Here is a 12,500-nt window from a genome sequence, read left to right as displayed (position 1 = left end):
GCTCTCGGTAACGTGTGCCAAACGACGGGAAACACAGTGTAAAGTGCAGTTTTCGTTCCGTCACGCAAATCGCCCCGCGAGGAGGTGATCTCTACACAAGCATGCTCAGGGCGGCCATTTTGAATCGCTTAGGAGTGGAGTCTGAAATGCGTAGCTGCTGGATGGGGGAGGACGGGTGGAGGAACAAGGGGGGGGGGGGGGGGGTGATATTTACGAAATCTTGGTGCGTGAATCTCGGGGACTACGGTTCCTTTTTGTGGTCTTACGATGAGACTTGGGTAATGAATGGAACAATGGAATGGAATTGACGACGATGGTTTTAAAAGCCTTTTCCCATTCAGTGTAAATATGGTAGAAAATGAATCAAAAATTGCCATTCGTTCCTTCGATGCTTCGAGAGCGAGCGAGAAAGTTCGCGATCTTCGCGGCGGGTGAGCAGCAACCTCAGCAGCACGGTCCGTGTCACATTAGCACGGGCAGGATTGAACATGAAATTTCATCAGCCAACGGGCGACGTTTGTGTAGGAACGCGCGTACTCGCCAGAGCATGTTCGTGCACGCTTTTCGGTGCGTCAACCATCCTTGCCTCGGTGATGATACAGCGGGCAGACAGGCGATATGTGTGATGAGGTCGCCTGCGACGGCTGGGTGGTGGGTGGGTGGGTGGGTATGTAGCTGTTGCCAAGTGAAAACGATGAAAAGCAGAAGAGTTAAATAAGAGACGATGAAATCAGCAGAAGACACACACCAACCAGTGGCTCCTTTGTGTGTGTCGCGCGCTGTTCAGTGTTCGTTGCGTGATGAGTCGCGGTAGGGATTTCAGAGAGACCCAGAGCGGGAGAGAGAAAGAGAGAGCATGAGCAGAGTATGCTAGGTAACGATAAAAAAAGGCTAGGCGAACAGAGATGGAAGAGGGGGTGGTGGGGCAGTAGTAAGTGCGAATGTTCAACTTCAAAGAAGAAAACGAAGTAGTGCGTTGCTAACGGTAGTAGCAGGCTGCGAGAGATAGTGGCGAAGAAAGCAATGGAACAGAGGAGGCGAGAGAAGATGGAGAGTTGCCAGAGGAATCATCTGTTTCGTTTCGTGATGCGCACGGAGGAAGATGATGATGATGGGACTGGGTTAAAATGGTCGCACTCTGGTACATAGAGGAGGGGGCGAGGTGCGAGCCTCCAATTCACCAACACCCCCACAACAGTAAACAATACGGCTTGTAAACACGCAAAACACACGCACACCAATGGACTCAGTTTTCGAAAAAGTCTATTGTGTAGAGAGGTACTCTTCATGTCCATTGTGAAGGACACTTTTGGCTCAACTCTCTACGAATTATAAAATCATTTTAATGGTGACTTTATGCTCAAAAACAGATTTCGCTCCTACTCGGGGCAGTCTGAATTGAGTTTTGGCTGGTGTGTTGCTTTACTTTTCAACATACAAGTCATCCACTACCCGTGTCGCAAAAGGAGGACATGCAAACGGCGCAGGGGAAGAAAAAACGGGAATAAATTTAAATACAATGGCAACATGATGATGGACCATTTCGCACAAGCACATCAACGGAACAGGAACCAAAAGCAGAAACAGAGACAGAGAGAGAGAGAGAGAGACTCAGAGTCTACAGGGAACCAGAGAGCGTGCGAGAGAAAACTTGTGTACAACAACAATGGATTTCATCTCGCAACAGGCACACTCTCAGATTTGTGTGTTTTCTCTCATTTTCGAGCGTCATTCGACAAACAACTATGACCCACCAACCCCCAACTCCTTCCCGGGCTTGTGGAGCCTTGTTCCAGAGGTTTCTGAGATGTCCCCCTTTTTAGCACCTTTTCCGTAAGCGGGTCGAAAACAGAAAAATGAGATTCAGAGCAGAGACGCCAATGGGAGGATGTATTCTAAAGTCAGAAATAGCGGCCAGCACCACCGGGCACAGCAGTTCCGTAACGAACCTCGAACCAGCGTCCTATCAAGCGCATCGTGTGACCTGATTAAGCTTGGAACACCCGTGGTGATGGTGGTGCCCAACGCAGCCAATTGAATGCCCTTTACACACATTTTCAGGAGCTCTGCCGGAACACGTGCCCCGGAGTGGGCTATGCTTCTTGTTATCGCTCCAAATGGTATCCAAAACCCCCGGCCACCTGGGGTAGCCTGGTGGTGGTTTGTTCCGAACCTTAGGGAAAGTGCAGACCACCACCCTGGCACGCGTTCAAAGAATGTGTCTCCGATAGTGCGGAGGGCGAGCTGCATCGAGGTCGCATCCCCAGGGTTCGTGCGTGACGCGTGACCGAGCTTAGCGCGGTTTAGGGCGGGGGGCCGGCCACCCCGTGTACTTCTTATCAACACAAGCAAACTACCACCTCTCTACTACCGCCAATTGTGGTTTTGTGACGATCAACAGTGGCAACAACACAAACGCACACACCTCGGTTGTGGCTTACCACTTAGCGCAGGGTCACAGTGGAATAGGTTTTAGTATTTGTCACAACGAATGTAAACTAGGTTGCTCAAACAGAGAATTGTGTAGGTATCAGTTGGAAGGTGGAGGGGTGACGCGTTTGGTAGATGATCGGTGAGCTTAGAAACTCGTATCTAAGCTTACACATTTTTTTTAACAAACAGCTCAGGTCATCGATGACAGTATCTGCCTCTTGGGCTGTGTAATGGCGTGATGATAAGCGTGATCGCTTCCGGGGGGTTGCACTAATCTTGTACTGCAGGGGTGCAGGTTGTTTGAGGTCACCTACGGTGCCTTTGATTTGCTCTGGTCGTTACATTACCAGCGCGCTCCTAGTTTACATAATGATTAGAATGAAAAAGGTTGCGTGATCGAGGGCAGGGTTTTGCAAACATGCACCACCACCATTTGCGGCACCTGCTTCTCGTGTGTCGCCGGAATCGGGGCAAGGGCAAACTCTATTGCCTTGTGTTTCGAAGGATTTGGAAACGAAACTTAAACCAAAATAGCCACAACACTCGAGCGGTCATTCGATCGACAATGAAGCACTGTTTGGATTAAGAATGAATTATCGGATTAATACATGAACAATAGGTTAAAGCAAACTCAGAACAGAAAGAGCTTCAAGGACATTGCAGTCCAATTCCCTCATCTCACCGTCCCCCCAAAAACCATTCACTAAGAGACGATGGATCCATGAAGTCAATGCGATGCGCTCATGCATCAGCAAGTCACATAACGTCCTTGAACACAAACGATCACCCGTCAGTCAAACGGACCATCATCATCGTCGCTCCAGCACACACTGCTTAAGATGCAAGTCTGGTGCACGGGCACCGTGGAACGGGTTATGGAAAGGAGCCTTCACTTTTTTGCTCCGATTCTGGATTGGATGTGACCAGTTTAGGTCATCTGTCCGTCCGTCGCGACGGACATAACAATGATGAGAGCAGCAGCAGCAGCAGAGAGGGTACACAGGATAGGAGTTAAATGCAACAGAAACAGAAAGAAGCAATGTTTCCAGCGGCGGAGGAAAACAAAACATTTCTAGTTCTAGAATTCCTACGTGATAACAACAATGACTCAGAATGATTTAAAAGCTCCCTAAGATCCCAAGAACGAAGCAAGGAAGGTCATTCGAGGGTTTCGAGAGGTTTCTTATGTTTTTGTGTTTTTGTCCTATCCCTCATTTCCTACGCTTGCCGTGACAACAGGGGAGAGGTGTGCTGTTGCTGTATGTATACATACATTGAGACTGCATATGTATTTGTCGTCTGGCCAGGTAGGACTGCTGGCGCGCAGCACTAATGAGTCATCATTAGTGTGGGCATATCGTATTCCATACCGAAGAATGTCTGGCCCTTTAATGGTAAACGCGATCACCGCAGACAACCCCCGGTTTGTCCAGGTTGCTGTGGCCACCTAATTGTGGTAGCAAAACGATAAGCTATATGACCACCACAACCGCAGCAGCAGCAGCAGCAGCAACAGCAACAGCAACAGCAACATGTCTCCTCTTACGCACGACATCTTGTACATCCCAAGCATTCCTTATCCCTTTCTGCATTCTTCCAACTAATCAACATAAAACAACCATTACCCTCCACTCCTGTTTATGATGCACCATATCAACATCCTATATATTGTCCAGTTTTTCTTCACCCGTTTATGTTTCAGCAGGAATATGAGTATTAACCGTTTATATCCCAAATTTTCCAGATTTTGAAGTAAGTGGAGACTATTGAAGCATTCGTAAAGTCCTGTGAAAAGCAAACCAATCCAATATTTGGGCAAACAGGCATAAAGACAGACGGACAGACAGATTAAATAGTTCCTGGCCAAGCGTGTTTGGTTACCGCACTTTCCCGTTGCCCACTGTTAGCGTCGAGCTGCTCTCTTACGGGGCTCTCGGATTTTGCTGATTTCTGGCGGCATCACTCTTCTAGTTTTGTCGTGTGCGATCCTCGCTTAGAGTTTGATCATTTGGTGATAAGATTTAGAGTCAAAGTGAAACAAAAAAAATCAGCGTCCCAGATATCCCCGTCGTCAACGCTCTCGAAGGGCATTATCGGCAAGTGCAAACCAAAGTAAACCGTAGGCTTTTACCTGAAATATCGTATGAAGGTCTTTTGAATCGTTTGAGTTCACCATTTAACCATTAACCCCCGTCGGGTTCTTCTTTGTCTCATTGGCATTCGCCAATTGCCTGCCGCGTGTTATCCTTGATTCTGTGGAAACTTTCAAGGAAGATCGTGACGATCGATTTAACGCGAACGCCCAGACGCGTACAGACAAAGCGAGTGAACGAGATTTAATTGACCGTTGTGTACGAAGATAAGAAAAAAAACAGGGAAATAAAGGACTAAAGGCACGAAAAGAGAAGTAGAGAACTTTACTCCTTCTCTCCGTAGCGCTCTCTAGCTTGTCGTGGATCGCTTGCAGATCCTGTTCTGCGCGCGTTGAGGCTTGTTGTGTTGTTGCATTGTGTGATCAAGGGTGTGAGCGAAGCAGCTACATAAAAAGAGTATTAAAGTTTGTTCTCGAACATCGCGGAACTAACTGGTGTATACTCGTCGAAGCCCACCTCGATCGGTGCACCGCAACAATCATATCGTGCTCGTAGTAGTGACATCCAGCCTTCACGCGTAGCCACAAGCAATAGATAGAGAGAAAGAAGAGGTGCAATCCTCTCGAGGGCTTTACTTTCTGAGTGTCACATTTCAGAGAGATAGTTTTGGGCGGGCTAGAGTAGGCAGAAGACGCAGATAGATAGTGCTGCGAGATCGTTTTCTTCCTGCATTGCTCTCTGCCAGACATCCAAACAACGCGCCACGCTAATAGTACCTATCGTTTCGCAATCGCACACTAAACGCGGAGTCAGCCAACATCCACTAAAGTAAACGATCAATCGATCCGCGATCGATTCGATTCGTTTTACAGTGAGTGTCGTCTCCGCTGTGCGCAGCAGCATTCAAACCAATACACAAGAGCAAGTCAAATCCTCGTCAAAAAAGAACAAACAATCAAAATTAAACCATTCTCTCTACGACAACGAATCTCTTGTTCTTGTTTTTTTCCCCTTGTGATTGATTAAATTTAACGTTAAATCACCCGTCTTGAATTGCGGGGGCGTCTGTAATCACCTATCTACTCACCTTCTGTGGAACGGAACAAAAAACTTCCTTTTTTGTGTGGTCCCATTTGCTGTGTGTGCGCCTCTTGTTAAATCTTTCGCTTTTCTTATCACCCTCTCGGGGGCACACACTCGGACCACATCCGTTCGGACGCGCTGTTTGCAAAACGATACGAAACCAATATATATTTGGTTGAAACAAACTATATATATAGGTACTAGGCCAGCCCTCAGTATGTCTGTCCCTGTGCGCTGCTACTCTGTCGATAGCATGAACAACATCGACCAGCAGCCCATCGGCATCAGCGGCCACGGTCTACCCTCCAGCATGATGATGATGGAGGACGACGACGTGCCAATGATGGCGATGAGCCCATCGACGAACGTTCATTGCTCCGGCAAGACGATGCATCACGACCAGCGGATGTCGTCAGAGGAGGGCCGGCTTGGGACACCGGATGCTGCTGATGGAGTTCTGTTGGCGTCCCACGGCTGCCGCCGCGGTGGTGGAAACAGCAATCATCATCATCCTCATCAGGCATACCACCGCCTGATGATGGATACCGCGGCCGGCCCTGGCACCGCCAATCATGACGATGGCCAGGACTTAGCTGAAGCCTCAGCTAAGTGCATCTCACCGCAAAAGCTGTCACCATCCCACACCACCACCACCACCACATATGCATCATCATCATCATCACCTTCTGCAACAAACAACTTCGGTCCTGGAGCAGCAGGAGCAGCTCCCGGTGCAGCCGCCAATGCCGCTGCGGCCGCTTCAGCACAGCCATCATCGCCATCGACCCCACCACCGACGACGATGACGTTCGAGCAGATGATGGCCAAGCTGAGTGAGCTGCTCGCCATGGAACCGAAATACCAACCGAACCTTTACCTGCCGCAACAATCAATGGTAAGTCCAATAATATCGCTCGTGCGCTAATCTACTGGCAGCTTTTCAGGCTTCGTTCTAATTATTAACTAAGCGACCACCCTCGCGTCATAGAAGTTGATAAAAGTACGTAACACAATTGTTTCATTGTAGAGCGTCGTTAGCAAGCACAGGCAAGCAACGGGAAAATGACGTGCACAGCTTGGGCTTTTTGGGCCCTCTCCCCGTTGGTTGCGTCCGCTTGTTATCGGTCACTGCTAGGGAATTTCGTCCAGTGTGGGCGAACGTACAACGCAAAATCGAAAGTTTCAAGTATGGGCTGCGGGAGAGGTGATGGCGAAGGATGGCGAGTGGAAGAGGGTACAAATACCATACCACATGTGACGCATTTTTGTTTCACACTCTTCCGAACACGTGCACATTTCTTCACGGTTTGAAGACTCCTCCAATGGGGCACGTGTATTGACCGACGATCATACGATAATAGCCTCGTTGCAAGGTAAAGTTTAGGATGCCTCCACCACCAACATGATGCCCACTTGCCTTTGGAGTGGTGCGTGCACTACTGGTGGTTGCCCAACCGTCAAGGCATGCGACGTAGATACGGTGTGCCGAGTTTCACGAACGTCTAGGTTGCCATGCTATAAGCTGGTTAAACGATTTCAGCTAAAAAGTGAAACTTTACCTCCATTTCAGACGAATCCGCTTTTGCACGTGTTTTGCAAATTCGCTTTTCTAAGATGGTGGGGCGGAGTGGCCCCGTTAGGTGTTTCATACGGGGCGGCGAGTGTGTGAAATATGATCAACAAATCGGCTGCTTTTCGAGGCTGGGGCAGTGATAGCCTTTCTGCTTCATATGCACGATTTAGCGAAATTTAGATACTGGACGGTGTGTAAATCGTTTTATCACTCACGCACTCTTCCAGCCAATTAGTGCAATAGCTGCGGGGTAAACAGAGAAAAAGTGAAAACATTGATATATTGTTTTCAATTGCTGCGTTGCAGCACGCGGAAGCCAAGTATGGTTATCTAGCTCCTCGTGGTGGCCAAGGTGATAAACATAGTTGCTCTTTCGGGTTAGTTCGGAGAGTATCACCTCATCCACCTTATCTGTCCAGCATAATGAAGATGGTATATAGGTTTCGTTTGGAAAAGATACGCCAGCTTTATCGCCGTGGTTGGTTCATGTTTTATCGCTGAAAAAGGAGATAATGCAAGAGGTTAAACCGGAAACCTGTTTTTGCATTAAAATTGAAATTCCATGCACTCCACTCACACTCCATCTATCGTTTCATGCTTCAGCAATCCTTTTTGTCCCTTGTCGGACCATTTTGTGACACTCACAAGCTCATGGTAGCGTGCTTCCTGTGTTGATTGCCCCACCGGAAGGCAGAACATTGCGATTCGTTGCAAAATGTTACCAAAATGGTTTCTCATTTTGCTTCACACATGTTTGGCTTCGGTCGAAGGCGGGAGTCGCTGCTGCTTTAACCACACAGCAGGAGGTTTTGTAGTTTGGTATTCCTTCTGAAAATTAAGGTTTCATCTAAATCCGATATTACTCTCCCTCTCTACGGACACCATCAGCACCCTTACGTCTGGCGTTGTCCAATTTCAAGTTCGCCCCCTTCTACTCTTTTGCGATGCTTTTGCGTAGCGTCTCAACCGGATTCAACCAAACTTTGTCCCCTTGTCTCCAGACGTCATACACTGTGAAGGTTTGCCATCCATCGCACACTAGCATCGTGGATCCATGCTCCGCGAGTGTGCGTTTTGGCGGCGGCAATGTTTACTACGATCACCAGAGGGTCTGCGCGTGTGAGTAGTGTTGCGTCGTGATCACGTAGTCATTTATTTTTAGAGCCAAAGCCAGAGGCCGTGCTGTGGCTTATTTTGTGTTTTTTGTTCCTCATGCCATTGCTTTAACCTCGAAAAAATCGGCCCACAAACGCACGATGACGCTGTTTGGCTGGCTCGAAGAACGCAAAAAACTGGTTATGATTGGAGCGGGAGATAGGATCGTTGAAGCCTAGGGAATATGGTGGGTTCTGGATTTCAAGGATTTGCTGGTGTGCATGGCTTACTCGATTCCGGTCCGGAGCAAGTCCGAACCCTTGAACCTAACGAAATTGGCCACAGCAAAAGCTCGTTTATTTGTGGATGAATAATGTAAAAGTTTTCATTAGAATGTGTTTGTAATAAGAGCAATTGGAGTTCACTATACTATACATACACGGCCTTTAAATTTACCTTTTTTTCTGTTTACTCAAGCTTTACCGTCTGAAGGGCTTGATTGAGGCGTTTTTTTTCTTCTCTTATCATCGTACCATCCGCGGAGTGACCTACTAGGTTCAAGCGTACCATCACCGAACGTCACTCAGCCTACCATGATATGATACTGCTTCTATACTGTTGCAGTGCCCTACACATACACTTCTCAACAGTGGTAGCAAGCTTATTTCTTGAACCAGTGACGAGAAGGGTATTTTGTACTTTGATTCCTTGACTTCATTGTTGCCGCTGAAGAAAACTTTATACAGGATCCCGTGGTCCCCCTCAATCCCTTCGTTTGCCACTCATTTCGCATGGTGTGCAAATTGTTAAATCGATAATCGAGTCTGAGTTGGTAGAAAAAAAAACGGTGATAATGAATCGGCTTCGATTGCGTACTGCAAAAATAAGGAATCACACCACCACCATGGGGTGGTCACATGGACTCAATCGTTCCGCAAAATAAGTACAACATCGTATTGCTCTCTCGCGTTAGCGCTTTCGGCATCGGGTCTGTATCAATATTATATATAGAGCACAAAGTGATAATGAACAACGAAAACAACATGGCTGTCCGTTGTAACTCCTTCCTGTACACAACCGCGTCGGTCTTAAGGGTTCCCCTAACTTCCTTATCGCGCGACTGTGAAGCCTTGTTTGTTGTCTCAGCGCAACCAAGCGCAGCGCAGACGGCTGTGAGCCGACGCCTACCCAGCTCCTGGTCCATTTTTGATTGAACTCAATGCATACACACTCACAATCACAGACTTCTGTGTTTCGGTGGTACGAGGCTGCAAAATGTGATGAGATTGCGATGGATCTTTTTTTTCTTTCGTTTTGTTCCAACACTTGACGTGGTTTATCATTATCAGTTGCTGTTCAAGGCTCGCAAAAGCGAACCAAATGGTTTGAAAGGTGAACGACCGTTCGAGGGGAGGACAACGCACAGCGAAGGTAATCAACTGTTCTGGCCAACCCGGTGATAAACACATGCTCTGTACTCTAGTAGGTTAGGTGGACGAAGGAGGAGGCGGTTGTTGATGCCGAAGACTAAACCAAGCTCTCCACCGTCGAATGTACGTCAGACATAACACAACTGCCATAACTGTGATGGCATGATAAGCGAATCGCGCGAAGGTGCTGGTCATCCTTTCCGTGGAACGATTGGTGATAAGATTAAATGGTGGCCAACCTGTCTATAGCGGTGTGGATTCGCAGGATTGTTGATTCATTCTACACGAAGCGCTTTATCCACCAGAGTTTGACATTGAAATGTGATTTAAAAGGGGACACCATCTCCGACTAACGTGCACTAGCGGGGCATATTAAAATGATAATACTTGGCGGCACATCACCCAGTATCTTTTCTTCCGCTACGCAAATAAATGCGTATAATTTGAATGAATACATGCTGCGTGGATACACGCGGTATCTTATTATCCAGAACAGTCAGTTGCTTGTGTAGATAATATGAAATGGAACAACATGAGTGTGGACCATGTGCGTGTCTCTCTGTCCTGTCGTGTGTCTATGAACAGCGTGATATTCGTTCTGTCAGTTCAATGTCCCATGCCAGATTTCCGGAACGTGAACGGCAGTAGCACCGTGAGCGACGCTAAACAGTTCAGTTGGTAATTATGCTATGGTGGTGAGGGTTATGCTGCACGTTTTTGTGGTCCAAGAAGAACATACGAGAGAATAGAACATTGTTCCTGGATGATGTTAACTGTGTTTTACGCGTTCGCTGTAGCGGAACTACTAGAATACAGGAGGATGGAAGAATTGATTCTTATTGTTAGTTCCTTCTTCTTCCCCTTGCTGTGAGCGGTTCTGTTTTGTAGGCAGATTCAACGCATATGGCCTGGCCCGCTAGCGTCGTCTGGTGGTGCCGTTGTTTGATGATAATTTCTCCCACATGTTGTCGAAGTTTGTTTGCGTGTGGGAGGATCGCTGGTATGCAGCTGATGAGAGCGCGGTACTAGCTAGCCTAACAGCGTTCACGGCCTATGATAGCCGAACCGGAATATAGAAAGAGTCTGGATGGATTTACATATGAATAGCAGATAGATAGCCGGAAAAAAACGTTGGATTATGGAGGCAAAAGTAGAGAGAGTGCAGCAGCAGCATTTCAATCTGCCTCATTTATTCGCCCGCCCTCATTCACCACACTCTGCTGCCGATCGTCGTCAATATCTATTATTCATTATTATGGCTTAGTGCCGACACAGGGGAGCTACTCACTGAGCCTACTGATTGTGTGGACACTAATGGTCTAGAAACAATCTGCTTACACCTTTATTTTTAGTACATTTTCTGTTGATGCCATGTTTTGTTTTGTTATGCTCTGTTTTCTATTGTGTACGGCCGGGTTGCTACGCTTCGCCGGTTCATTCGCGACACACGCTCCTGCTGTAGGTGGTTGTCCGGCCGATCTGTTTTAAATATCGCGAATTCTCTTCTCATAGCAACGGCGGGTTACTGCTGAAACATATAAAGCTAGAAGTCAATGCAACTGGCCCCGGGGGTTGTGGTGGTGGTCCGGGTGCTGGGCTTGGCACCATTTGACGTATGTCATCCTTTTGTGTGCGTATAGCGTGACCACCGTCATGCACCAGGTACGAAAGCGTTACCAATCCGGTTGTAATAGAACATCGGAGGGAACCCAACGTAAAGTACGCGCCCCAAAAGGCGACAACTAGCGTCATCTGGAACAGAGTCAGTGGCTTTGCATACAGTTGCAGATTCATTTACTCTTCGAATCAAACATTATTCACGATAATACTGTGCCTAGTAGGCTACGGCTTCAAAGTGACCGTATCTTTCATTTCCTAGTGTTTCTAATGGGCACTACTGGTACACCAACGACGGCATATGGCGCCACTGGTAGGTGGTAGCTATGCAAAAACGGAGAAAATTGGGAACTGGAAGAACCAGTTTAGCTTGCTAGTGTCTCGTTTTATGACCTGGTACCCCAGCTGATGCGACTTGTTATGCGCGCATAACACACATTTCTCGTCGCATAACACCAACACACTCTCAATCGCTGATGGCAACGGTGTGGCCTGCTGCGAGCCAAACAGATATCTACTGGTAGGAGCGGGAGGAGGAGGAGGAGGAGGATGTGACACCCGGACGGACGCTTGAGAGAGAGAGGTCGTCGCGTGTATATTCATTATGACCAACGCTTTGCCAGCAGATGATGAGCCCATGGACGCCAAAACGCACGATGAAGTTGAAGAGAAAGGAGGAAGTACGCTAGTGTGCGACCCCGTGCGAGGATGCATGCGTGTAGGTGTCCCCGTGTCACGATTTTACAGCGTACAAGACGTTATTTTCGGTTTCAATGTCAACCACATTGCGCTACGTTTCTGTGGCCGGGATTTCAGGCACTCTCCTCCGCCTGTTTCCATTGGACAAGTGTATTTTTACGAAACGAAAACCTATGTAAATACGATTGGCCTTGTGCAATGGAAGTAGAAAATAAAATGCTCACCCAAATGTGGGCAAATTCCAACTGAGAGCGATGTTGTTATGCTCCTCCACCGCACAGGTGGACTTGTCATTCGTTCGGACTATCTCCTTTGACTTGTGACCCTCTCTCGGGGCCGCTGCTGTGTGTCCGTCCATCCGTTCAGGTGTAATGATGTTGATAATGGTGGCCGTTCCTGGCGAGATACATACAACACACGCGGACATCGCGTAATCGCACGCTTCATTCGTTCTCGCGTTCATTTGCGTATTCATGC

General features: G+C 47.8%; 1 protein-coding gene across 1 annotated transcript in view; it reads left to right on the top strand.

The window, feature by feature from the left end:
* The window catches only part of LOC126569714 (cyclin G), an 18,997-nt gene that overhangs the window by 304 nt on the left and 6,193 nt on the right, over window positions 1-12,500 (top strand). Inside the window, exon 2 of the mRNA XM_050226988.1 lies at window positions 5,807-6,504. Coding sequence (XP_050082945.1) covers window positions 5,827-6,504 — 678 coding nt within the window. The 5' untranslated portion in view covers window positions 5,807-5,826. The remainder of the gene's footprint in view (window positions 1-5,806; window positions 6,505-12,500) is intronic.

The sequence above is a fragment of the Anopheles aquasalis genome, chromosome 2, assembly GCF_943734665.1.
Source record: "Anopheles aquasalis chromosome 2, idAnoAquaMG_Q_19, whole genome shotgun sequence".
Lineage (NCBI taxonomy): Eukaryota > Metazoa > Arthropoda > Insecta > Diptera > Culicidae > Anopheles > Anopheles aquasalis.
This window is presented reverse-complemented; position numbering and strand designations above follow the sequence as displayed.